At 36.0% G+C, this 27,143-nt stretch overlaps 1 protein-coding gene and 1 pseudogene across 4 annotated transcripts in view; one reads left to right on the forward strand and one right to left on the reverse strand.

The window, feature by feature from the left end:
• Window positions 1–27,143, reverse strand: part of PROS1 (protein S) — a 105,474-nt gene that overhangs the window by 54,124 nt on the left and 24,207 nt on the right. For 2 of the 4 annotated variants that reach the window (XM_074299820.1, XM_074299819.1), the window contains exons 2-4: window positions 14,239–14,396; window positions 11,621–11,645; window positions 8,981–9,067 (exon numbers count right to left, since the gene is read on the reverse strand). In XM_074299820.1, coding sequence (XP_074155921.1) covers window positions 8,981–9,067; window positions 11,621–11,645; window positions 14,239–14,396 — 270 coding nt within the window. The remainder of the gene's footprint in view (window positions 1–8,980; window positions 9,068–11,620; window positions 11,646–14,238; window positions 14,397–27,143) is intronic. The other 2 variants (XM_074299822.1, XM_074299821.1) reach the window with 1 other exon arrangement.
• On the forward strand, window positions 24,224–25,711 carry LOC141559610 (uncharacterized; annotated as a pseudogene).

Raw genomic sequence — 27,143 nt, forward strand, 5'->3', positions numbered from 1 at the left:
CTAACTCTTGAGGCAAACAATCTTACATTTCAACAATTAAGCTTTTTAGGAAGGTTTTCCTGACATTAAGCATAAATTAATCTCTTTTCAACTTCTACTTATTGTTCCCAGTTCTGCTTTCTGGAGTTAAATACAAAAAGTCTAATCCTTTCTCCACATAGTCCCTCAATACCTAAAAATGTCAATCACGTTCTTGAGCCTTCTTTCTCTCTATCCCTTCCCTACACACTCCCTGGATTCCCCAGGTTAAACATACCTATTTCTTTCAAGTGATCTTCATTTCACTCTCAACTAATTTTAGCTAACTCTTCACTTTCCATAAAGTTGTTCTGCTTGAAACATCATCCTTTCTCCCATGGGATACATCCCTGCATCTCCTCCCCACCCCTTGTCATTTCAGCTTCCTTGTGTCTTGTCTTCCCTCATTAGACAGCTCCTTGAGGACAGGGACTATCTTTTCTTATTTGTATCTTCAACATATTATAGGCATAAATGTTTGTTGAATTGAATTGAATCTGATGTGGACACACCCTTAAACATCTTTTTTCTCCTTCTCTGAACACTTACTCTCCTGCTTGCTTTTGTTCTTAATTATGGCACTTAACACAATATTCCAAATAACAACAGAACTATCACTTACCTATTATTGTGTGTGTATGTGTCTCTCTGTAACATTAATTAAACATACGATATATGGTTCTTTATAGAATTATACAAATAAATAGACTTTATTAATATACAAATAATGTGGGGATTTATTTTTTGATTCAATAAGTGACTCATCTTTGATTTAAAATGTCATTCTATAGGGCAGGCTGAGCTAATGTAATAAAAATTAAAATTCTGCCTAAAGTGTATTTATCCAAAGTCATGCCAATCAAACTAGCAAAAAAGTCATTTTATAGAGTTAGAAGAAATAATAACAAAATTCTTCTAAATAACCAAAGTTTAAAGATATCAAGGGAATCGATGAAAAAAATGCAAAAGAAAGTAGTCATCATACCAGATCTCAAACTGTATTATAAAACAGTAATTATCAAACAATATGGTACTGGCTAAGAAATAGCCAATACTGGAAAAGATTAATTACAAATTACATTATAGTAAATGACCATAGTAATCGAGTATATGATAAATCCAAAGATCTCAGCTTTTGGCATAAAAACTCCTTATTTGGCAAAAAAAAAAAAATTGCTAGGAAAACTGGAAAATAGAATGGCAAAAACTAGATACAGACTAACATCTCACACATTTGCACATGTGTAAATCATAGGTACATGATTTCCACATAAAGGATGATACCATAAGCAAATTAAGAAAACATGAAATAGTTTGTCGGGTTTATAGATAAGGGAACAATTTAGGACCAAAGAGGATAGAGAGAGTATTACAAAATGTAAAATGGATAATTATGATTATAAAATAATTTAAAATGTTTTGAATAAACAAAATTGATGCAACCAAAATTAGAAGGAAAGCAAAAAACGGGGGGCAAGACATTTGTAACAAGCATCAGTGATTAAAAACCTCACTTCTCAAATATATATATAGAAGTGAATCAAATTTATAAGAATACATGTAATTCCCCAATTGATAAATGCCCAAAGAATATGACCAGCAGTTTTCAGGAAAAAAATCAAAGCCATCTATAATATGGAAAAATGTTCTAAATTACTATTGATTAGAGAAATGCAAATTAAAACAACCCTAAAGTACCACCTCACAATTATTAGATTGGCTAATATGACCAAAAAGGACAGTGTTAAGTGCTGGAGAGAATGTGGAAAAATGCATTGCTACTGGCGTTGTGAACTGATCCAACCATTTCAGGGATCAATTTAGAACTACACCCAAAGGGCTATTAAACTGGTCCATATCCCAGAAGTATCCAAAAAGGGGGAAAGTATCTGTATGTACAAAAATATTTATAATAGCTCTTTTTGTGGTGACTAAAAATTGGGAATCAAAAGGATGCCCATCAATTGGAGAATGACTAACCAAATTGATGCATGTGATATATGATTTTAATGGAATGTTTTTGTGCTATAAGAAATGACAAGCAGGATTTTATCAGAAAAACCTGGAAATATTTAAATGAACTGATGCATGATGAAGTGAACAGAACCAGAAGAACCTTAAATAAAGTAACAGCAATACTGTTTAATAAAGAATTGTGAATGATTTAGCTATTCTCAGCAATATAATGATCCAAGACAATTCCAAAGTACTAATGATAAAGCATACTACTTACAACCAGAGAAAAAAACTGATATTGACTGAATACAGACTGGAGCATGCTAGGGTTTTTTGCCTTCTTTTTCATTTTTTTTCTTTCATTTAATCTGTCTTGTACAAAATGGCTAATATGGAAATATTTTGCATAATTGCACATCAATAACCAAATGTGATTACTCAAGGTAGGATGAGAGGGAAGGAAATACAGAATTTGGAATTCAAAACTTTAAATAAAAATAAGGGAAGGGAAGGGAAAGGAAGGGAAGGGAAAGGAAGGGAAATTTAACTTAGTTCTCTACATATCTGAGAAATTTCCTTATCCAGATATCTGAGAAATAAATTATTACATGCTCTCCTAATTTGTTTATGGTATTATCTTTTATGTGTAAATCATGTACTCATTTTGTCTTTACTTTTGGTACACAGTGTGAGATGGTGATCTATACCTAGTTTCTGCCATACTGTTTTCTAGTTTTCCCAGTAGTTTTTCTTAAATAAAGAGATTTTGTCCCCAAGCTTTGGATATTTGGGTTAATCACACAATACATTACTAGGATCATTACTACATACAGTATTATGTACCTCATCTAGTCTGCTGACAGTAGTTCTTAGTCAGTACCAGACTGTTTTGATAATTATTGATTTACAATCGAATTTGAGATCTGTACAATTAGACCACTTTCCTTCACTTTTTTTCACTGATTCCCTTGGTGTACTTGACTTTTTGTTGTTCTAGATTAATTTCTTCATTTTTTTTTTCTAGCTCTCTAACTTCTTTTGATAGTTTGGTATAGCGCTGAATAAGTAAATTAATTTAGGTAGTATTGTCATTTTTTTATCATATTGGCTCAGATTATCCATAAGCAATTAATATTTTCCTAATTATTTAGATCTGGTTTTATTTGTGTGAAATATTTGTGTTCATATTTTAGCAGGTAGTCTCCCAAGTATTTTTTAAGGTCTAATGTTATTTTAAATGGAATTTCTTTATCTCTTGTTGATGGCCTTTATTAATAATGTACAGAAAGGTTGATGATTTCTGCAGGTTTATTTTGTATCCTGCAACTCTGGTAAAGTTAATTATTTTAAGAAGTTTTTCAGTTGATTAACTATACCATCATATCATCACCAAAGAGTAATAGTTTTGCTTCCTCATTGACTGTTTTAATTCCTTCAATTTCATTTTCTTTTCTCATTGCTATAACTAACATTTTTACTGTAATGTTGAATAATAATAGTGATAATGGATATCTTTTTTTCTCCCCTGATTATACAGGGAAAGCATCTAGCTTATTTCAATTACAGATAATGTTTGGTGATGGTTTTTAGATAGAAATTATTTGTTTTAAGTAAAACAACATTTATTCCTGTGCTCTCCAGGAATGGGTTTTTAATAGGAATTTTTAATAGGAATGGGTGCTATATTTTGTCAAAAGCTTTTCCTACATGTTGATATAATCATATGATTTCTGTTAGTTTTGTTATTGATTATAGTTAACTATGCTGAGTTTCTCCTGAATTCCTGGTATAAATTCTATAGTTTAATTTCCTTGCTAGTATTTTATTTAAAATTTTTGCATCAATATTCATTAGAGATACTGCTTTATACTTTTTCCTTTTCTGTTTTGTCTATTCTGGTTTAGTTATCAGCAACACATTTGATCTTCCCTGTCACATAACAACTTTCTATAATAATTATTATTATTTTTGCTCATTTGTTTTACCTATATTGCAACTTGTTATTTTTATGTTAGAGTTGGGATCTGTTCTTGCACTGTTTTGGCCTTTGTGCCTGAACTCAGGGCCTTGGCACTGGCTTTCAATGGGCTCAACGCCTAGCTGCTGGCTGGCACTGAAGGGGAGGATAACCTCACTGACTATGGGAATCAGAGCCTTTCTGCTAGCCTGTCCTAGGGGCAAGGTCTCACTGCTGGCCAGCATTATGGGTGAGGCATTACTTGTGGCTGGTGCTGAGGATGAGGCCTTGTAATGCCCCTGGGGACTATTAAGTTGCTTAAGGATGGGGCCTTGATGGTAAATTGCCTCAGGACTCTAAAGCTGCTTATAAGCATCCTGAGGTGTGGCCTGCTGCTGCTGTTTGTATCCTGGGTTCCCCTCCAATGAAATAGAGTCTAATAAGATAAACTTTTCCTTGATATGCTCCTAAATTGTTTCCCTACTTTTAAATTGATTCTGAAGGCAGTTTTTAAGGTTGTTTGGAGGGGAATTTGAAAAAATCTTCAGTGAATTTCACCTTCATTCTCATCATGGTACCAGAAGTACAATCTTCCATTTTTAAAAAAAGTTGTGTCTCCCCATCTACATCTAGCTGAGGCTGGGATGTGGGGGCTATTCATTGGTCTGGCCTTATTTTCTTACTGAACACCACAGGAGGTTTAACCATCTCTATTTTGTCCCACTAAAATCCACCTTCTTGTCATATTAATACTGGACACTTATTCAATATAGCCATATAGCTCAGAACTTCTGAACTTAAAGAGATTTACTAGCTTCAACCTCCAGGATGGCTGGGTTTGTGATTATCCACCACAGTGCTCAGCATTAAATATAATTCTAAGCATGCAGTTTGGAAATAGAATTATTTCATAAAACTAGATTTTCACAAAAATGGAAATTGGTTTCTTGACCCATGAATTTTATTAGAACAAGAAAATCTATTCCATGTAAGTAATAATGAAAGCATTTATTAAAATGAACCAGACGACCAGGGAGGCAGAATTTGGAATTTGGAATCAGATATAGTGAATTAAATTTTGTTTTTATTACTTACTAACTCAGTGACTTTTGATCAAGTAACTTCTCTCTGAGATATTTTCCCCATTTTGTAGGAGAAGGACGATTTCTAGACTCTTCTAGTTCTGTATCTATGATCTTTTGCTCTTAATGTTTCTCCCAGCAACATAAGTGGGGTTAAGTGGAGGATTAATTAAAAGAATTGTCACATTGTGCTAGATCTATGTTGCATCCAAGTAATGTCTTATAGAAAGACATAGTTGTCCTCTTTAACAAACTCCCTCAAATGGCAGTTTTCTTAATAATTTATTGCAAGCTGTTATATCAAATTGAGATTATTTCAAGCACAAATTTGATGAAAGATTATATATCTATATCAGATGTTTGAGAACCTGTCAAGCTATGTTGTGAAGGCTCTTACAACAGGCTGAGCCATGTGTTGATTAGATTTGTGATCAATGTTGGTGGAGAGAATACTAACATGCCCTAAAGTATAATTTTAAAATAGGACTCTCTTATAGCTTAATTTTTTCAATATTCAAGAATGTTCCTTTATTTCAAAAATCCAGGAGACAAAGATGAAGGAGAGAGATGAGAGAGAGAGAGAGAGAGAGAGAGAGAGAGAGAGAGAGAGAGAGAGAGAGAGAGAGAGAGAGAGAGAGAGTCTGAGTGTATGAATGTGAATGTGAGAAGAGTGAGTCCAAGTGAGATAGAGGGAATTTATTAAGTGCTTACTATGTGCTTTTTAATTATACTAAGTTTTGGATACAATCCCAGAGTTGAGAAGCAACTTAAGAGAAGCAGTGTGTTATATGATATTGGGCACTAGAATTGGAGTGAAGAACTAGATTCAACTCACAATAACTGGGCAAATCACTTAATATTTCTGGCCTCTTTATTTCATTTGTAAAATTAGAAAGTAGACTCAATGACTTCCAAAGTCCCTCCTTGTTCTAAATCTATGAGTTTATGCATATATAATATCTCTTTAGTGTCAAAACCTAAATCTGTACCAAATTCAAATTTAAAGTTTTGTTCCTGCCATTGAATTCCAAACCTGTTATTAAGCTATGGCATAGAGCAACCATGTGAATGCAATGCTTGTCAAGTCACATTTCTTCAATTTTCAAGAACAAGTTTGATTCTTTCAATTGGAGTGTGTGCTTAGAGAATCTTCAGGCAGCCCTTCCTTTTAACTATTAAAACCTTTGCTAAGCTGGTAGATCTGAGCAATCCTGGGAAATTACTGCTCTTGTCACGGTTTCAAAAGCTGAGCTAAATTTTGTGTCACAAAGAAGAAAAATCTCAACTTCATTACCAAGTAAGGAAGAAAAAGTTAGAAAAGCGTCTAGAAGAGGGCATAGGGGAGGAGGTCTCAAATATTTCTGGTTCAACTAGGTGGGGCAGTGGATATAGTAGTGGACCTAGAATCAGGAAGACTCCTCAAAGAACCCCAAAAAAGGATCATTAAGAGAAGCAATTAGTACCATGGCTAGCGATATCAGCACTGGGTCTGTGGGCAGTGATTATGATTTGGTAACCTAATATGCTTGAGGTCAATTTGCATTATCCCATGCCCATTCTCTGGGAGGATAAAGAGGGCAGCTCTGGAGGAAAAAGGGAGTTGTTTCTGGACCAGACTTGAGGCTGCTCTCTGCAGGAAGGGAAGTCGGCTCTCTACAGGAAGAAGAATCTGTCCCAGAGATCTGAGTTGACACAGAAGATCTCCTCCCAGAGAGCGATCAGCAGCTTCTGGAGACAACAGCACATTACATTTCTGTGCTCCAAGGGATGAAAGATCCGGTGCTGCGGTATTGTCATGCTTAGGGGGGCTTCTGACTTAGAGGCGTTCAGTCATAATCCCACAGATGGTATCTTCGCCTCATTGGCTCCTCAGCCAAGCACATACACCAAATGTCTGAACCTGCGGTTCCTCTTGAACTGAGCAGGATTACTATGGCGACAACCCCTCATCAGTAGGGTAAAACTAACCTGTCTCTCGACGCATGGGCATGGGATAATGCAAGGGCTTCTGGGAAAAATTACTTCAACCAATGAACTTGCTCCTCCTAAGCATGCAAGCTCTTCCCCAGAAATTCACAAGTAAAACTCCCAGTCATGGCCAGAATTAGAGAATTGTCAAGTACCGACTTAGCACTTAGTAAGAACCTAATATCTCATTATCTCATTAGCACTTAGTAAGAACCTAACATCTCCCCCTTTCTTTTGATTTAGAACATAGGGTGGTTATTACCTTAAAACAGACTGGATTCCCTTAGATTCCCAGTCCATTTTTAAATTCAGAAACTTAATTATATTTGTATAGATGAAATTCTGACAACTTGTCCATTCTACTATTTTTTATGTTGCTTTACCTTTGATTTTAATAAGTTAAGCCTCCATCTCTAACACAAATTCTTGCTTGAATTTAGCTTGAGGAGATGTCTTAAACTCACTATGTCCAAAATCAAAGTCATATTTCCTTATGGAACTTTCCCTTCCTCTATCTTTCCTAATACTGTAGAAGGCAACACTGTCCTCTTAGCTAGCCATCCTGGACTCCTCATTATTTCTCACCCCACCCCCTGCTATCCTATGCAATCTATTAAAAGGCCTTTTGACCTCATCTGTTCAATATTTTTGAATATTGAATACCTTTCTCTTATCTAATATTGTGCTTTTTAAGTGTAGGACCTCACCACCTCATGCCTAAACTATTGTAAGAAACTGCTTGTGAATCTTTCTCTCTACTCCAAACTACCCTTAACTAAACCACCAAAGTGATCTTCCTAAAGCTCTGATCCTATGTTACCACACCACACCATATCATAATCCAACTTCATAAATTATAGTAATTCCTTGTTGCCTCCAGGATGAAATACAAAATTCTCTATTTGGTACCCAAAGACCTTTCTACTTTTCTAATCTTTAAAGATGGGTAAATTAAGGTAAAGAAAAACTAAGTGACTTGCCTATAGCTACTGCTAGTTAAGAATCAAGAGTAAAATTTTAATGCAGGTCTATCTTAGCACCAACCATATTGTTTCTCAACTGAAATTCTTAGAATAAGAATGTAAAGGATATGATTGATAGGTAATTTATTGAGGAGTCAGAATCAAAAAAAGCTTGACAATTTATTATATCTGGGAAATTAAAGAAAGAAAAAAATTAAGATTCTCAAATCACAAACCTATATGATTGGAAAGATATTGATCCTATCAACATAAACAGAATAAGAAAAGAAAAAAAGAACACATTTTAGAGGTATGTTACGTGTATTTTTCAGATGAGTTAAGTGAAATTAAAAGAGGGTAAATAATTTGTAGGTGATCAGAAAGCTATCAGTTTCAGGATTTGAACCTTGATCCTCATGATGGCAAGTCTAATACATTATTGACTATGAACAATGTAATGCACAATATAAGTACTTAAATAGTTCCTATACTTTTATTATGTAGTATCAATCAAAATGAAACTATACAAAATAAGATCCTTTAAGTAAATGATTTAAAAACTTGGCTAGGAAATAACTGTCCAATTTAATATGAAAATATCATTAAAAAATAAAACTGCATGATTTGTAATTAAGTGAAAAGTCCAAAATATACAAGAGAATGTCTTCTTTGTTATGCATTAGTCACTAATCAATTGTGGAAGACATAGATACTTTGATCAACGCAGTGATCCATATCATTTCCAAATGCTATTCACTTCCAGAAAGAACTGATGGACTTTGAATGCAGATTGAAGTATCTTTTTTTTTCATATTGTTTTCCTGACTTTTTTTAAATTTTTTGCAATAGTACTACTGTACAGTTTTTAATGTGTAAGATTGATTTGCTATTATTTAACCAAATTAGTTATGTTTTTATGATTTGTTATTATTTAAACTAATTATTTGTGTTTTTATATTTCTGTGTATAAAGTTTAATACCTAATATAGGATTTTTACTTCAATGTTTAATTATAAAATAATATTTCAGATACTTACCATTGACACAACTCCTTAGATCTGTGTAGGCATTGGTTGACTGACGTGCAGCTACAAATGACCCAACTCGGAAAGAACCAAGGCAACCTATAAAGACAGCAATTTGTTTACAATCCACACACTTACTTGATATGAACCTACTGAAGATTATGTCTAAGATAGAAAAACATGCTTCTAATAATTATCAATATTCAGTAATTAGACAATATTGCCTAGGATTTCTATACAAAATCTAAAAATAAAAAGTATGTGGGAGAGAAATTTTTAAATAGGAGAATTAATTAGGCATAAACCACACTTATTGCTGCCAGACTACCTGAAATCAATTACTTGAAGCATAACCTTGAACTCAAAAATTAAAAAGATCTCTGAGGAGATAAGGGAACAGAGTTGCCCTCAATTTGGAACCTATCAACAAAGTTTTATATAATGTTAAATTCATTCATTCAATAAGACTGATTGTCTAATTATCTTTACAATCTTAGTTTCTTCCAATATTACATAATTAATAAGAAGCCAATGTTGGGGAGAAAACTATTAAAAGATGACAAACCAAGTAGTGACAATTAATGGGACAGGGGAGAAGACAATAGGGAAAAAAGGTTGATTATAAAATAATCTAGGATTAATTGAAAAATAGAATGACTATAATAATATCTGCAGTTAATGTAAGCATTAAACTTTCATAGTCCCAGTGATCAGGAGTGAGCGACCATTTATTACTGTTATTGATGTTCATAATAATCACCCTACACCATGAAAAAAAATGTTTAAACTATTTTTCAATATCTCTCTTTAAAAACACAAGAAAGTAAGTTATATTTTTAAGAAAAATTTTCATCAAAAATGGTTAAATTTTTTTAAAAGTTTAGACTTTCTTTTTGGGGGGGAGGTGTCTTATTCCCTAAATATTTCACATAAATGAGAGTAGTATTATAAATTGTATTTCTTTTAAATCTATTTTCCTTTACAGTTTGGAACTCCAATTGAAAAGATGTTTATATATCATACTACACATATAGATAGAGATATCATGTGGATACTATCTTGGACATGATGATTTTGAGATGCTTATGGAATCTCTACTTTGAAAAGTTCAACAGAGTTAGAAATGTGAGTCTAAAGCTAGGGGAAATAATAGGGCTTGATGTAAAATAGAAACTTAATATCTAACTTCTAATTAATTTATTAAATGTATTTAAATCAAGAAGCATGAAACATGCCTAAAAATCAAAATTTTAAGATAAATCCAATTATGGGAGGAAGAGATTCTATCCATATGGGTAGACCTCATTACAAAACATTGGATGACAGATAAGATACCAATAGAGGGGAAACGGTGGGAAAGGATGAAGCTTTTGATTTAGTAGATTCCCATTAAGTGAATTGTTCTTGCTAAGTGCTAAGCTCAAGATGTTTCTAATCATTTAATTGTTAGTAACTTCAAAATTTTGTCATCAAAGATCAAAGTCCCTTTCCCCCAGGGAGTTTCTTGTTGCGAGATTTAAATGTTATTAGGACAGTATTAATGCTGATATCCTAGAACAAAGTATTAAGCTATTTTCTTTATAAGAAATAGATATGACTGCTTTTTTCTTTTGTGAACAAGTCCCTGGACAGATTTCACTTCTGTACCACCACTTCCTTTCTCTGAACTTACTTTCTTACTACCCCAGGTTTACTTGTGGTAGAAAACAAAAGCTTTTTCCCCTCTCTTTTTAATTTTGCTCTTTCTGTGTCTCCTAGAAACAGCATACCATTCCTCTTTTAGATATCATCTCATTCCACCATCCAGGCCAAGTCATCATCTTGCCATCTGCACAGCCATTGATCCCTCTAAACCAGAAATTCTTTCCTGGGTAACTTAAACCACTAACATACCTTGGGGCCATGCTCTTCTGATGGGTAAGTAAGCAATCTCAAACATATGTGACCACATATGACCCATATATACCTAGACTGCCCCTAACAACCGGGTACTCCTCCACATCTCATCCAATGACCATCCATTCTGTCCATAGCCTTACCATTTTTACACATATCCCAGCCCTGTTTTCCACCTCTTATTCTCTGAAGAGTTATCAGATCAATTACTTCCATGACCTTTAGAAAGGGCACATCTGTTCACTCCCCTTTGCTTACTTAGGGTAACTTACCCTTAGTTACCCTAAGGTAGGTAACTACCCTTACCCTGAGTTACCCTAGGGTAGCTTACCCTAGTTACCCTTGCTTACTTAGGGTAACTTACCCTTAGTTACCCAGTCAAATTTAAAACCTCAGAATCACCTATGACCCTTCCCTTTCTCACCCACCTTGCTCAATTATAGAGACCCATATTTCATATTAGATAAGAACCGTCTATTACTAGTGATTTATCATATATTATATATTGAACATAAATTCCTAATTTATTACAAAGAGTTATAAGCATTGTGGAGATATAACACAAAAAGCCAAAATGCCAGAGAGAAATTAAAGTCCAAATGTATGTAACTATCTAACACAGATGAAGAACAGAAAAATGTAACACTTTCTTTGGGTGACAAAATTATCAGAAAGAATAAAGTAGAGTTGAATTCGATGATTTCTAAGGTCCCATTTAAATCTGAACATTTTTGATTATGATTATTTTGAACTTACCTAAGTACAATGGATAAAAATAGTTCTAGAAAGAAAAGGAGAAAATATATCTCAGTAAATTTAAATTAAACTATAGATATAAAATTTTAATTATATTTTCCCATATTTGGAGAACAAAATATTGTTTTCTTTCTCCCTTTTGCTTACCCACATAGTAAGCAAAAAAACAAGGAAAGAATCCTTTTGCTTTAAAGTATAAAATTCAATCCTGAGTGTGCACAATACTTTTAAAAAGTCACATTGTATTATATAGATTTTAGAGATTAAGACATGGGTTCATACTTAATACTTAATATCTATGTTACCTTGAAATAGGCTCCTTAATCTCCCCTAGGTCCCTTATCTGTAAAATAAGAAATTTGGATAAGAGGGCCTCTAAGATCTTTTTAGAGTTCTAATGAGATCCCTTCTAAAGCTATGATTCTATAAATTCAGAGCTGATAGCTATGATATGCTGTTAAGTGTTTAATGATCAGAACTCAAAAAAATAATGTAGGCACAATACACTTTTAAGCTGAATCTGCATTATTAACATTTTCTCCATCACTTTCTTAAAGTCTATACAATCAATAAAATGATAAATCAAGTATTGAGTTGTAGCATTTGAGATTTCCAAGATATAAATTCTGATGTTGTTCAGTCATGTCCAATACTTCATTGACCTCATTTTAGATTTTCTTGGCAAAGATACAGAGTGATTTAGCATTTCTTTCTCCAACTCATTTTTACAGATAAAGAACTGGGGCAATTGACTTGCTGAGAGTCACAAAGCTAATCTGAGGCCAGGTCTGAACTCAGAAAGATGAGTTTTCCTGATTCCAGGCTAGTACTTTATCCACTGTGCCACCTTACTGCCCCCACTAGATATATAAGGTATAAATTTTCATACTGAAAGTTAAACAATCAGCTTTCCTGAGCTGTCTTCAGGATACCTCTAGCTAGAAGGGACCTTGGAGCACAATAAGAACAGATCCTTAAGGAGCTGATGAAGCCCTTAGAATTAAATGCCTTGGCTGGTAGATAACAGCAGGGATTACACGAGTGCTAAGTGGTAATCTGAAGTTAGCCCTTTTGACTATTGGTTCAAAGCTCATGCTATTATACCATAAGAATCAGTTAAAAGTCACCTAGGAACAATGACTATGTTCTATGTGTCTATGAAAGGAACAGAGAGAGAAGATTCAGAGAGCAGCATCACAAGGGAATTCAAGATACTGTAATTACTATTGTTGCTACTGCTGTGTAGTAGAAATCTATTGAGCTATAAGAAGCTCTCTTCTTATTCCCTATCACTTAGATTGCTTTATCAAGATATCAAGATTGTGTTAGTTGGGCAGCCACAGAAGCTATTAATTAGTGCACACAATACATTTGCTTCTGTTGTCCCCTTCTCTTGTCAGCTTTTAGTTAATACCTGAGATGACTGCAGATTACATGGATAAAAGGAGAATCCTATGCTATCTCCTGGATAACACTGGCCAATAGAATTATATACAACACTAGCACAACCAGGAAATGTGGTAAGCCTGGCAAGGTGAACGTCTGCCCCCACCTTTTTTTTACAGTTTCTTTAAAAAAAATTTTAATAATAGATTTTTATTTTCAAAATACATGCAAAGATAGTTTTCAATTCTCACCCTTGCAAAACCTTATGTTCCAGATTTTTCTGCGTCCCTTTCCCCATCCCCCTCCTCTAGACAGCAAGTAATCCAATATATGTTACATATGTGCAATTCTTCTATGCATATATCCACATTTATGCTGCACAAGGAAAATTAGATCAAAAAGGAACAAAAAAAAGAAAACAAAAAAAACAAAAAATAAGTAAACAAAAAAGGTAAAAATACTATGTTGTGATCCACATTCAGTCCTCACAGTTCTCTTGCAGATGGCTCTTTCCATCCAAGTCTATTAGAACTGGCCTGAATCACCTCATTGTTGAAAAGAGCCACATCCATCAGAATTGATCATTATATAATCTTGTTGCCATGTATAATGATCTCCTGGTTTTCTCATTTCACTTAGCACCAGTTCATGTAAGTCTCTCCAGGATGCTCTAAAATCATCCTATTGATTGTTACTTATAGAACAATAATATTCCATAACATTCATATACTTTAACTTATTCAGCCATTCCCCAACTGATGGGTATCCACTCAGTTTCCAATTCCTTGCCATCACAAAAAGGGATGCTACAAATATTTTTGCACATGTGGGTCATATCCCCTTTTTAATGATCTCTTTGGAAAACAGGCCTAGTAGAAACATTGCTAGATCAAAGTGTATGCACAGCTTGATAGCCCTTTGGGCATAGTGCACTCTCCTTTCTGTAACACCTCAGGATCTATATGACTTATTGGGTTATAAACTCAAGTACGGTTTCCAAAAAAGGATTCATTTTAATTAGCCTTAATAAAGCCTCTACATGAATAAATACAGTGAAATCAAATTCCTCTACAGAAGCTCATTTCACAAGGTTTTTTTTAGGGTTTCTCTTTAATGCTGGAAAAGTAAGTTTATTCCGTTCAATAAAAGTTCTTTTTGCTACCATGTGATAATTCTTATTGTCCTGTTCTCCCAAAATTCAAATCCCGGTCCTTTACACATTTCATTCTTACCGTCTCTGGCTCATTTTCAAAGACTTCTCTAGCTTCTTCTCTATTACATAGCTCTTCAATGCACTCTCGTTCCAAGTTTCCTTTTTTAGTTTCTTCCATAAAAGTGTTTGCTCGGGATTTCCTCACAAGGACTTGTGAGGCATGCTGCTTCAACAAAACTTTATAGGAAAAAAATGCTTGCATTAATTCATTTTTTAAAAATATTTTTCTTCTACAACTTGTTTGTTTCTAATATCAATACCCATAAGTATTTGTACTAAATATTTTAATAATAAATACACATATTTACACAGGACACCTTTTCAGAATACATAGTTAGGAAACTATCCTCATATGTTGTACACAATATCAAAGAAATTCACAAGTCCCACCAAAAATGTCTGTTCTCATTGCCTTTACTTTTTCGATTCTTATTTACTTCCTAACCCCTTGTAACCTGGCTCAATAGAACTCAATAGAAATTGTTCTTGATAAAATTACCAGTCATTTGTTAAATCTGATGACTGTAGTTCAGTCATCAAACTTGACTTTTCTTCAGCTTTTGAAACTGTTGATTACCCCCTTACTCTCTCATATCGTTTTTTAAAATATCTTTTCTTGTTATCTTCCCATCTTAATGATTTCTCCTTAATATATCATTTTCTATATCTTCATCTAAATATCAGCTCCTAAGTAGGAGTATCCCCCAAAGTACTTTCTTTGGCCTCTCTTTAGTAATGCTATCTAGGTTTAATTATTAACTCAGAGAATTCTAGAGTTGAAAGAAATCTCAGGATCCTATTAATGCTCATATATAACCAGATGTCCTCTATAATATATGAAATAAATGGTCATTCAGTTTCTGTCTGAAGACTTATAAAGATGGAAAATTCACTAGCTCTTGAGACAGCCCATTCCATTTCTGAAAAGCCCTAAAGATTAAAAAGCTTTTTCTTCCATTTTGCCTAGATTTACATCTTTTCACCTTCCTACTATTGCTACTGGTTCTCCCCTCTAGAGTCATAGTGCTCTCAAATATCTGAGCACAGAGGTAATTACCCTCCAGATTCTCTAAGATAAACAAGTTCAGTCCCTTTAACTGAATCTTATCTCTCTTGGACTCAATGCCCTTCCTTATCCTGGCTGACTTCCTTTGGATACTCTTCAGCTCATCAGGTATCATTCTTTAACTATGGTACATAGACCTGAACACAAAACTCAGATAAGATCTGATTATGGCAAACTATAATGAGATTAACACCTTATTCTTGGAAACTAGGACTCTCTGAATATATCCAAATATAAAGTTGGTAATTTTAGCTGTCACTTCACACTGTTGACTTATATTGAAACTTTCTATCAACTAAAAGCCCCAGATCTTTTTTTAAGAACAACTATCTATGTCACACAGTGATGGTGTTAACTTTCTAAACCTGAAAGGCTTAATCAAAAAAGAATAGCCTAGACATCATCTTTCAAGAAATTAACAAAACAAAACAAAACAAAAAAAACCTGTCCTGATATTCTAGAACCAGAGAGTAAAATAAAAATAGAAAGAATTCACTGATCACCTTCTGAAAGAGAACCTAAAATGGAAACTCCCAGGAATGTTACAGCCAAGTTCCAGCACACCCAGATCAAGAAAAAAAATATAGCAAGCATCTAGAAAGTAATAATTTAAATATTTTGGAGCCACAGTTAAAAAAACACAAAATTTAGCAGGTTCTATTTTTATTAAAGAATCTAAGGGCTTGGAATATGGTGTTCTTTAAGGCAAAGACGTAGAGTTACAACCAAGAATTACCTATCCTGCAAAATGTGTATAAGTGTTCAGGGAGAAAAGTGAATATTCAATGAAAAAAGAGGACTTTTAAACATTCCTAATTAAAAGAACAGGGCTGAATAAAAAATTTCACTTTCAAATATGACTCAAGAGAAGCATAAAAAGATAAAAAAGAAAGAGAAACCATAGGGGAATCAATAAGATTAAAATGCAAACATTCCTACACAGGAAAATGATATTTATAATTCCTAAAACCCTTCTCATTATTAGGACAGTTAAAAGAAGTATACATAGAGGCTACAAGTGAGAGTTGACTATAATGGAATGATATCTTTTTAAAAAAATGGGGGGGGGGGATAGTGGTGGGAAAGCGGAATGCTCTGGGAAAAGGGAAAAGTAGAAGGAGGAGGGAGGGAAAGGCCCCAAAGAACTTTTACAGTGAAGTTGGAAGATGGAAGAGATGAGGGGGTAGAAGGGAAAGAAAGCACATGAATCTTACTCTCATAGCTCAGAGAGGGAATTCAATACAGGAAAGGAGGAGAAGGAAATATAAAAGGATGGTGGATGGTGATAGATTGGGGAAAGTAAATGTAAGAAACAAAGCACTTTTGAGAATAAAGAGTAAGAAAGAAAAGAAAAATAAGATAAATGGGGGGAAATAGGTTAGAGAAATACATAGAAATCATACGTATAGGAAAATTTTATAGCAAGTTTCTCTGATAAAGACCTCATTTCGGGGCAGTTGGTGGCGCAGTGGATAGAGCACCAGCCCTGAATTCAGGAGGACCTTAGTTCAAATCTGGTCTCAGACACTTAGCACTTCCTAGCTGTGTGACCCTGGGCAAGTCACTTAACCCCAGCCTCAAGGGCAAAAAAAAAAAAAAAGAAAAAAAGACCTCATTTCTCAAATAAATACAAGAGTCAAACTGATAGATATAAGCATTCCCCAATTATTAAATAGACAAAGTATATGAACAGTTTTCAGATGAAGAAATCAAAAGTTATCTATAGTCATATGAAAAAAAAATATCCTAAATCACTATTGATTAGAGAAATGCAAGTTAAAATAACTCTGAATTACCATCTTATACCTATAAGATAGGCTAAAATGAAGAAAGGGAAAATGGCAGATATTTGAGGGGATGTGGGACAATTGAGACTCTAATGAACTTTTAGTGAAGTTTTAACTGAAATTTGTAACCTCTCACCCAGAGATTACTGATTATTATCAATCATACCTAACTCCCAGGCCTTCAGAAAATCCCAATCAGAGATTTCTGGCCACCACTTCTGTGAGCAGTGGTTCTCACACTCAAAAGAGCACCAAGAACAGCCAGTCCCAAGCTTAAGATTTTTATTCCGTATGTTCACATCCTGACTTCTCCTGCACTATTACTGACCTCCCACTGACTCCTGTTGAACTCCCAGTGAACTCCCTTTACTCCACCTACTTCCCGGTCCCCACTGCTTATATAGGGTCTATGAGGTCACACATATAGCCAGTTAGAGAAGGAGCTGCCTCCCATTGATGATGCAATCTCAATGTGACCAGAGCTTCCACTCATGAGCTTCACTGCTCACAGAAAACCACATGTAGGTTTCTCAGGCTTCAAGGCCTCTGTACTTCCTGATTTGGCTGTGTGAGTTTCCTCTCCAGACCCTTACAATTTCCTTCTCTTATAAAGCGGGGACCACTCATCACATCAAGCTAACTTTAACATCAACAATAGCTGGCTTGATCAATGAGATTGGAGAGAAAGAGAGAGAGACAGAGAGACAGAGAGACAGAGACAGAGAGAGAGAGAGAGAGAGAGAGAGAGAGAGAGAGAGAGAGAGAGAAGAGCGAGAGAGAGAGAGAGAGAGGGAGAAAGAGTGTGTGTGTGTGTGTGTGTGTGTGTGTGTGTGTGTGTGTATAATATATGTGAGATAAAGGCAAACAAAAGTAAAACAGTAAGAACTAGACCCAACAGGGGCCAAAACCAAGAAAGGATAACATGGTGTTCAACCCACTCAAGAAAGTCATGTTCAAGTCATGTTCATAAATCTGTGGTTTCAATTATATACACCCACTGGTATCTAGTAAAGAAAGGCAAAGAGGAAAAGTGTATACAAGAAAAGTCATGCCCTGTAGCACTGCCTCACTAACTTTGGCAGGTGGATGTGCTGGTTTTTCACCCACTAATTTGGAGGCATTTGTCTATAAGTGGAAAAGGTAAAGTCTCTCCCTAGGCCACCATGAGTCAGGCAGTCATGCATTCTATCAGTGAATGGGTGTTACACATCAACCAGGATGTTCAGCTGCTACACTGGTGCTGCATCTGCCATCTTTGGTGTCACAGTCAGGAGAGACATGGCTGTCATCAGCGTCTGAAGGGCTGCTGACATCTGGCCAATCTTTCTGGGCCATTGGCGTCTGCGATGCCTTCATCATCTGGTCCTTTTCTTTTTGGTTCCCCAGGTTGTGGATATTTCTGGTTGGGATCCATTCCTCTGCTGTTGGGTCTGCATCTGGAATGACAAGAGCATACCCGGGACCCCAAAACTTGACCCAACCCATCTAAGCCCTTCCACATCATTGTGGAGAGAGGACTCTTGTCCTTGTTGGCTAGTCTGTTAGTTAGCGATACTTTCTGTGTGTACCAGAAGTGCATTGCTGAGGTGAGATTCAAGGAATGTGAAAATTGCAGGGAATTACATGTATGTATTGCTCCATCTAAGCGAGCCTGATTGAGTAAAGAGTCATGCAAATCCCAACACTACTCCCATTTCTTGTTTAGATGGGAGCATCTTAAGGGTACAAATTGTGAAGGGCTGAAACTCTTGAGTCAATGCACTGAGGTTGGACAATCGAGCACTTGAGGCTAATTACCGATTGGACAATACTCTATAAGAATATGCTTGGAAAATGGCCCTTCTCACTATCCTGTGCTGGCCTAATCGTTTAGTGTATACAGAGAATTGTGGGAGGGACTAGGAGGTGCAGGGAAACTAACCAGACTCAACTATGGGAGGGAGATGAATAGGTGAGGTGGCAGAGATTCTGCTTCCATTCCCTTGATTTCTGCCACTGAAAACCAAGAATAAAGACTTGCTTATCCTGACTCCGGCTAATTCTAAGGTATCCAGGGTGCTAACACAGTCATCACATTTGGTGCCCAACACGGGATTAACAACCCTAATTTCACTGAAGAAGCCCTTGGGGACCAAGAAATAGGGTCAGCATTTTAATAGACAAACAGGGAACTTACTTTCTTAAGGGCTAAATTAGTAACTTTTTCTAGATGAAATGGGGCAGAAATTAGGAAAAGATTCTCCCCAAGCCCCAGCCCCAGCCTCATCCTCACCCCCACCCCGAGGGGGTGCTATAGAAAGCATATTGAACTGGCTTTATCCAATGTGGATGAAAGAGTCACTCAAAAACCCTTAGAAATATCAGTTTTCGCTATAAAAGAGGCACCCACAGCAGTCCTTCATCAAGGAGACAGTGTGATAGAGTGGGTGAACCTCCCAGCACAACCAGAACAAAGCCTTACTCCTTAACCAGTGCTTGTGGCTAGAATTTTATTAAAGGCCATTAAACCAGCAGTACAATTATCTGGGATAAGACCTGACAAGATATACACCTTTTATACTAATGCACAAGTTAATGCATGCTGTGAAACCATCCCAGAGCAGCAAATTTTATTAGCCATGGCTCCAAAATTTACACATGGGTCTCTATTAAAGATAACTGGACTATCATAATTGGCAATGGATTCTTGAAGAAAAGGTTTCTAAAGTTCCTCTTAAAGGACCAACTATCTTTACAGATGCATCCAAACATAATATTTGTGCTGTATACTCTCATGACTTAACTATAGAGTAGTCAGAATTCCTTTTCAATCTACTCAGCAGAATGAATTGTATGCAATCATTCTAGCTCTTACTCATTATCCAGGTGATATAAATATAATATCTGATTCTGCCTATTCAGTAGGTGTGGTACAAAGAATTGCCACAGCCCAAATAAAATTTGTAGCCTCTAATATATATCAGCTCTTTAAGGAACTTCAAGAGCAAGTGAGAAAAGCATCCAGGACCATGTTGATTTATATTGTTTGTTATATCACTACTTGCATGCACAAGTCGCATGCCCAAGTCATGTTTGTTACACCACATTGAGCCTACACTGGCTGTGGAAGAGTTATCACTAATAGCCTGCAAGTTACTGCTATGGGCTTATGTAATACCTCCCATGCTGATGGGTTTGTGCATACCTGTTTCTAATAAGACCTTCAGCCCAGAAACCCACCAGCAATCCCCACTTCCCTTTGGTGCTTTTCATCCCCCTTCCTGAGATGTCAGGGAGGGCATGATGATCTCCTTTTTAGTGCTTTCACCTTCCTGAGAAGTCAGGGGGAGCGTGATCACCTCATTTTTGGTGTTTTCACCTCCTTTCCTGAGAAGTCAGGGAGGGTGTGATCAACTCCTTTTTGAGGTTCTCACCTCCCTGAGAGGTCAGGGATGGTGTGACCCACCTGTGTTCTAAAACAAAAGAAAGTGGGAGATGTAAAGGGCTGAAACTCTTGAGTCAATGCACTGAAGTCAGACAATCGTGCACTTAGGCTAATTTCCGATTGGACAATACTCTATAAGAACATACTTGGAAAATGGCCCTTCCCACTATCCTGTGCTGGCCCAATTATTTGGTGTATACAGAGAGTTGTGGGAGGGACAAGGAGGTGCAGGGAGACTAGCCAGACAACTCTGGGCAGGAGACAAAGAGGTGAGATGGCAAAGATTCTGCTTCCATCCCCTTGACTTCTATGGCTAAAGACCAAGAATAAAGACTTTGCTTATCCTGACTCTGGCTGATTCTAAGGTATCCAGGATGCTAATGCAGTCATCACAACGAATAACCTGTCCAATAATGGCTTGGTCAGTAGAATTAGATGGGATGCCAGTGGAATGAACAATGCCAAATTCAGTGCAAAAGGACCTAAAGGAAGAAGATGTGTCCATTATCTGTCTTAAGTGCATGTGAGACTCCTGCAATGCAAAAACAATGATAAAGATGGCTGATCACATGCCTAACTGCTTCTACAGATTTAAATGAAGCTATGAGTAATTGAGAATGAGTATTCATGATTACATGGATGCTCTGCCTCTTAACATAAGTGATGTCCATTTGCCATAAAGCATTAGCTCTCAAACCAAGAGGGTTTTTTTCCCTGGAGGGAGCATAAGAGCATGGAAAGGAAAGCAAGCTATACAGCCCTTCACCATGCTCCTAGCTTCCTCTTTTGTTATTCCAAATTGCAAATGTAAAGCTCTAGAAGCCTTATGATAGAAAATAGAATTTAAAAGTCCACTATGAAAATGGACATGCAAAATATAATACTTAACCTCATTTGCTCTTGAAGTTCTTTAAAGAGCTGATATATATTAGAAGCTACAAATTTTATTTGGGCTGTGGAAATTCTTTGTACCACACCTACTGATTAAGCTGAATCAAATATTATATTTACATCAAAAATCCATTGCCAATTATGTAATAGCCAGGTTATCTTTAATGGAGACCTATGTGCAAGGTATGGAGCTGTGGCCAATAAATATTCTACTCTGGGATGGTTTCACAGCACACATCAATTTGTACAAAAGGTGTATATTTTGTCAGGTCTTATCCCAGATAACTACTCCCTTAATGGCTTTTAATGAAATTCTAGCCACAAGCACTAGATAAGCAATAAGATTTTGTTCTTGTAGTGCTTGGAGGCTCACCTACTCCATCACACTGTCTTCTTGATGAAGGACTGCTGTGGCTGCCTCTTTTGTATCAAAAACTGACATTTCCAAGGGGTTTTGAGTGACTCTTTCAACCACATTGCATAAAGCCAATTCAATCTCTCTTGGAACCTTTTGAGCTTCTTTTGTAATCTGGCGTGGTGAATCTAAAGCACTATCTTCACTTAAAATGTCATATAATGGTGGTAACAACATTTTGGAAACGCTTTTCTTACATAAGCAAGTTCAGTGGTCACATGCATTTGACACATAGTAGGCTATTTTTCATCCCCTATGACAAAACTGTCCATTTAAAAATTTTATCAGGCTCAGCTAAATTAATGCTGGGCACTGAAAAGGCAAATCCCTTCATATGTTCCTTATCTAGAGGGATAGAATAGAAACAATCCTTAATCCAAAGAGGCCATTCCCTAAGCGATTGAGAAGATGGAAGCCCAAGCTGAAGAGCTCCCATTATCTCCATCTGTCCATTTACTTTTCTCAAATCAATCAACATTCTCTGTTTTCCTGATTTCTTTTTTATAGCAGAGAAGCTTGTAAATGTCCTTGGTCAAGTTGCTTTTGTACTATGTCTAATAAAGCGTGCACTTTTTCACTTTGTCTCTTCCCCACAGATTAATGAGGATCTTTTCAACTACAAAAGCAGTACAAACTCCTGTTTCACCTTCAAAAGTCCATCTCAAAGGGATGGTCCTAGCTTTAGCTGTTATTGATCCTTCTATGTTAGACATATAGGTTGTGGTTTAAAACTCAGTCAAATTTGGCAAATGGATGTGACCCATTATAAATCTTTTGGTCATCTGTCTTTTATCCATGTTGTAGTAGATACTTGTTCAGGATTTACTCTTGCAATACTAGCAGCAAAAGAGACAGCCGAAAAGTCAGTGAATTCCTTATACAAGCTTTTGCAATCATGGGTGTGCCACAAGCAATAAAAACAGACATTGGACCTGCATACACTTCTAAACATTTTGCACATTTTTGTGCACAGTATAAGATTTTACACACCATTGGTATACCTTTTAATCCTCAAGAATTAAGGACAGGCAATAGTAGAAAGGAGAAATAGAGAATCAAGATGCTTCTCCAAAAACAAAAGAAAGGGGGAGCCACAGGTAATCCTAGAGAACTTCTAAATCTACCCTTTATACTATTAACTTCTTAATCTTTGACAAAGATGCACTGGCTCCGGCAGACAGGTTTTATAACCCACCTGAAGGACAGTGTCCAGTGACAGCAGCTCCACTATCTTTAGATAATCGCCAGGTGATGTGGAGAGACCCAGAAAGTGGTGAATGGAAGGGACCAGATAGGTTAACTGCTTGGGGGAGAGGGTTTGACCACCCTTTAGTTTGTGCTAAACTAAATTTATAAACATGTTGTATAAAGATTGATGACATGGTAATCTAGTAAGAGAAATCCCTAAGAACATTAGGAAACTTGCTCATGCTCCTGTACAGTCTTGGACCTCACTGTTCAATACTTCTTGGTAGTCCTGGTTTGGGAAAGCTGGTGGAAGCAGCTCCTTTGTTTGGCCTTATACCCCTTATTGGTGTTATATTACTCCCTATCTGCATCCCTTGTTTGATCAGATTAATAACCAGAATTGTTCAAAATTCATTATCTGGAATGATTAGGTTAGAAGAGAAAGCTGAAGGGTCTGTTAGATGGATGTTGTTAAAGGGCAAGGGTGGAGCCAGTGGCCCAAGGCCAACAGGAACCAGAAGGAAATGAGGAATTCCATAGGGAATGTGAAATTATGTTACAAAAATTTGAAGAGATCTTAGTATACAAAATAAGAGGAGGGACTGAATGAGATGAGGCGAGATCTTTCAAGACAGTTGTGAAAATCGAGTAAGGCTTCATCTACTTCAGAGTTTGAGTAGGCCTGAAGGACTTTGAGCATTGATTCAAGGGCATAATTGAGTCCCCTTCCTGCTATCCTCCCATGACACAATTTCCTCCCTATTTCAATCAAATATGGGCAACTATGTACTTATAGGTCAAGTTCAATTTCGTGGGTAGTTCTCGAGTTTAGAATGTAAGACTCTCAGCCAATGAGGATGAGGTGTCAGTGGTGGGAGGGGGTATTTTGATTTAGGGATTAAAGGTGCTGTTCTGCCCACAAGAGGTGTGTCCTCTCTTTGATTGCTTGCAGGGTGGGATGCCCATCTTGTGAGAATGTACAATAAACTTTGCTTTACAAGAAGGAGAAGGAGAAGGAGAAGGAGGAGGAGGAGAAGGAGGAGGAGGAGGAGGAGGAGGAGGAGGAGGAGGAGGAGGAGGAGGAAGAGGAGGAGGAGGAGGAGGAGGAGGAGGAGGAGGAGGAGGAGGAGGAGGAGAAGGAGAAGGAGAAGGAGAAGGAGAAGGAGAAGGAGAAGGAGAAGGAGAAGGAGAAGGAGAAGGAGAAGGAGAAGGAGAAGGAGAAGGAGAAGGAGAAGAAGAACCTATGACCAGGAAAATAGCTTAGAAAAGCAGATAAGAAAGCACAAAGACAAGAAACAGAATAAACTTGTTTCCCAGGAGAGGGTTTCAGATCAAGTTTCCCCAAAGAAAACTATAGGAAGAGAGAGAGAGATCGTGAATATAATGATTCTGGTAAAAAACTCATTTTGAGTTCCAATAGAGTCACTCATCAAAGAGTTAAAAGAGATCATAAATGTACTATATGTGGTCAGAGTTTTTCCCATCCTTTAACTTTAATTCAACATAGGAGAATTCATGGTGGAGAGAAGCATTATCAGTGTAATTAATGATTGATAGGAAGAATTTCAGTAAAAAATCACAATTGACAAGAGAGCTATTAATTCACACTGACGAAAAGCCATATGAATGTACAGAATGTGGAAAGTCCTTCAGTCACAGTTCACATCTTACTTTACATCAGAGAATTCATACTGGGGAGAAACCCTACAAGTATAACAAGTGTGGGAAAGCTTTTGGCATAAATTCTGATCTTATTCGCCATTAGAGGATTCATACTGGAGAAAAAACATATAAGTGCAGTGACTGTGGAAAAGCTTTTAGTCAATCTTCAGTGTTTATTCGACACCAGAGAATTCATACTGGAATGAGTGCCTATAAGTGTGATGACTGTGGGAGAGCCTTAAGTAGTAAATTAAGCCTTATTGAACATTGTAAAATTCATACTGGTGAAAAACCTTTTCAGTGTGATGAATGTGGAAAAGCCTTCACTCACTTCACAAGTTTAATTTATCATCAGAGAATTTATACTGGAGAGAAATCATATGAGTGTAATGAATGTAGTAAAGCCTTCAGGCAATATTCAGTTCTAAGTCGACATCAAAGAGCTCACACTGGGGAGAAACCATTTAAATGTAATGAATGTGGGAGTGCTTTCAGTAGAAGATCAGTATTTAATGAACATAAGAGAATTCATAGTGGGGAAAAGCCATATGAATGTAATGAATGTGGAAAATCTTTCAGTCGGAACTCCACCCTTATCCAAAATCAGACAGTTCATAATTCAGAAAAAACTTATATATGCAATGAATGTGGGAAAGGCTTTGGGTGCCGCTCACATCTTACTGTGCATCAGAGAATTCATATTGGGCCTAAGCCTTACCAATGTAATGTGTGTGGAAAACCATTAGTCAAAGCTCTATCCTAAATCAACATCAGAGAATTCATACTGGAAAGAAGTTGTATAAATGTAATGAGTGTGGGAAAGCATTTAATAGGAACTCCATCCTTAACCAACACCAGAGAATTCATACTGGAGAGAAGCGGTACAAATGTAGTGAATGCGGAAAAGCCTTCAACCAGAGATTTAATCTTATCCTACATCAGAGAATTCATTCTGGAGAGAAGCAGTGTAAATGTGATAAGTATGGAAAAGCCTTCAGTCAAAGAACCAATCTTATATGGCATCAACAAATTCATACAGAAGATAAGTCTTGTGAATAAAATATTTAAATTAAATCCTTTGCTGCCTGAAGATTCAACAAAAACAAATATCCAATTCACTTTGTGATTGTAATTAGTATTGGAGAAAGATTATTTCTGGATCAGAGTCCATTTTTTAATGAAGAAATATCTTATAGTAAATTGTAAGATCTTTTAAAAACATAAATTTTTCTTCAGTTTACACAGCATTTAGGCCTAGGAGACCTGCAAAATTCTCATTTTGTTTGAATGATGCAAGCAATACTTATATAGAAACCACCTGTGACAGCTGCTTTCTTTATCTTCATATGAAAATTCTTCTCTGAAAATCCTAGGATAATAACTTAAGGGAATGTTTTATATCTGCCTGAAATACTACAATTCAAATTGTATAATCCAACTTCTGTTTCTACAAGTCATTATTCTGAAGGATCTTTTATCCTCCATAAATTGAGAGGATGGTACTGCAGTCCTTGTTAATGATGAAGGAATTTGGAAAGAGTAATTATAGGAAAAGAGAGTGACACCTGGAATTCTCTGTGTATTGGTAGATAATATACTTATACTGCACTAGGTAATAAGTAGTTAAAACTAGAATCTAGTAATTTTGATTCCCAGATGGGTGGTTTTTAAACTATATTCTTATGCTTTTTAATAGTTGATCTGTGCAAAATTAAATAAATAAGTAAAGCACATCTGGAAAAATCTAGGAGAGCAAAGTACTCCCCTGTTTATTGAATTTTGTTGTTACTGTTGAGTCATTTCAGTTGTGTGATCCTGGGCAAATTGCTTAACCCCAATTGCCTCAGAAAAAAAAAAAAAGTAATTATAAAGAAATATATTATGAACCATCTAGACAAGACAAAGAACTGGAATAGATAGGAAACATCAAAAACTTGTAACAATGGCAGGATGTTGTAATAATAAAGGGATTCAAAATCATATTCTGAAGCTTACCCTTTTCTCACAGCAGATGACAAATTATTGAAAAGGTTCTACAATGGTTTTGCTTTTCAAAAGAACAGGTGGAACTAATAGTTTTGGTCTAATTCTGGCCAATAAGTAGCAAAATAGAAATGATAGGAATTTTGGCAAAATATGACCATTCCGTTTTGTGGATTTATGATTGTGAAGGAGAGAAAAGCCAAGGAGATTGCACACTTTAGATTTTGAGAGGCTTGTGTTTCAAATAATTTAGAGATTAGGTAGGTTAACATTCTAGAGGGGAACTAAACCCATGAATGACCTAAAGAATGAAGTTTCGACAACAAAAATTATTCTAGTGAAAGAAGAACTATCTAATGAGGCATCAATATACAGGATAGTGACTCCCTATTTCAAGAGTGGAAGATGGAAAGAATGGCAGATTTCTTAGAATACACACAAGAGTAACAACATCAAGAGAAAACTCCAGAAATCCTGACCAAAAAAAAAAAAAAAAAAAAAAGGCACT

The sequence above is a fragment of the Sminthopsis crassicaudata genome, chromosome 3 (genome assembly GCF_048593235.1).
Source record: "Sminthopsis crassicaudata isolate SCR6 chromosome 3, ASM4859323v1, whole genome shotgun sequence".
In the NCBI taxonomy this organism is placed as follows: domain Eukaryota; kingdom Metazoa; phylum Chordata; class Mammalia; order Dasyuromorphia; family Dasyuridae; genus Sminthopsis; species Sminthopsis crassicaudata.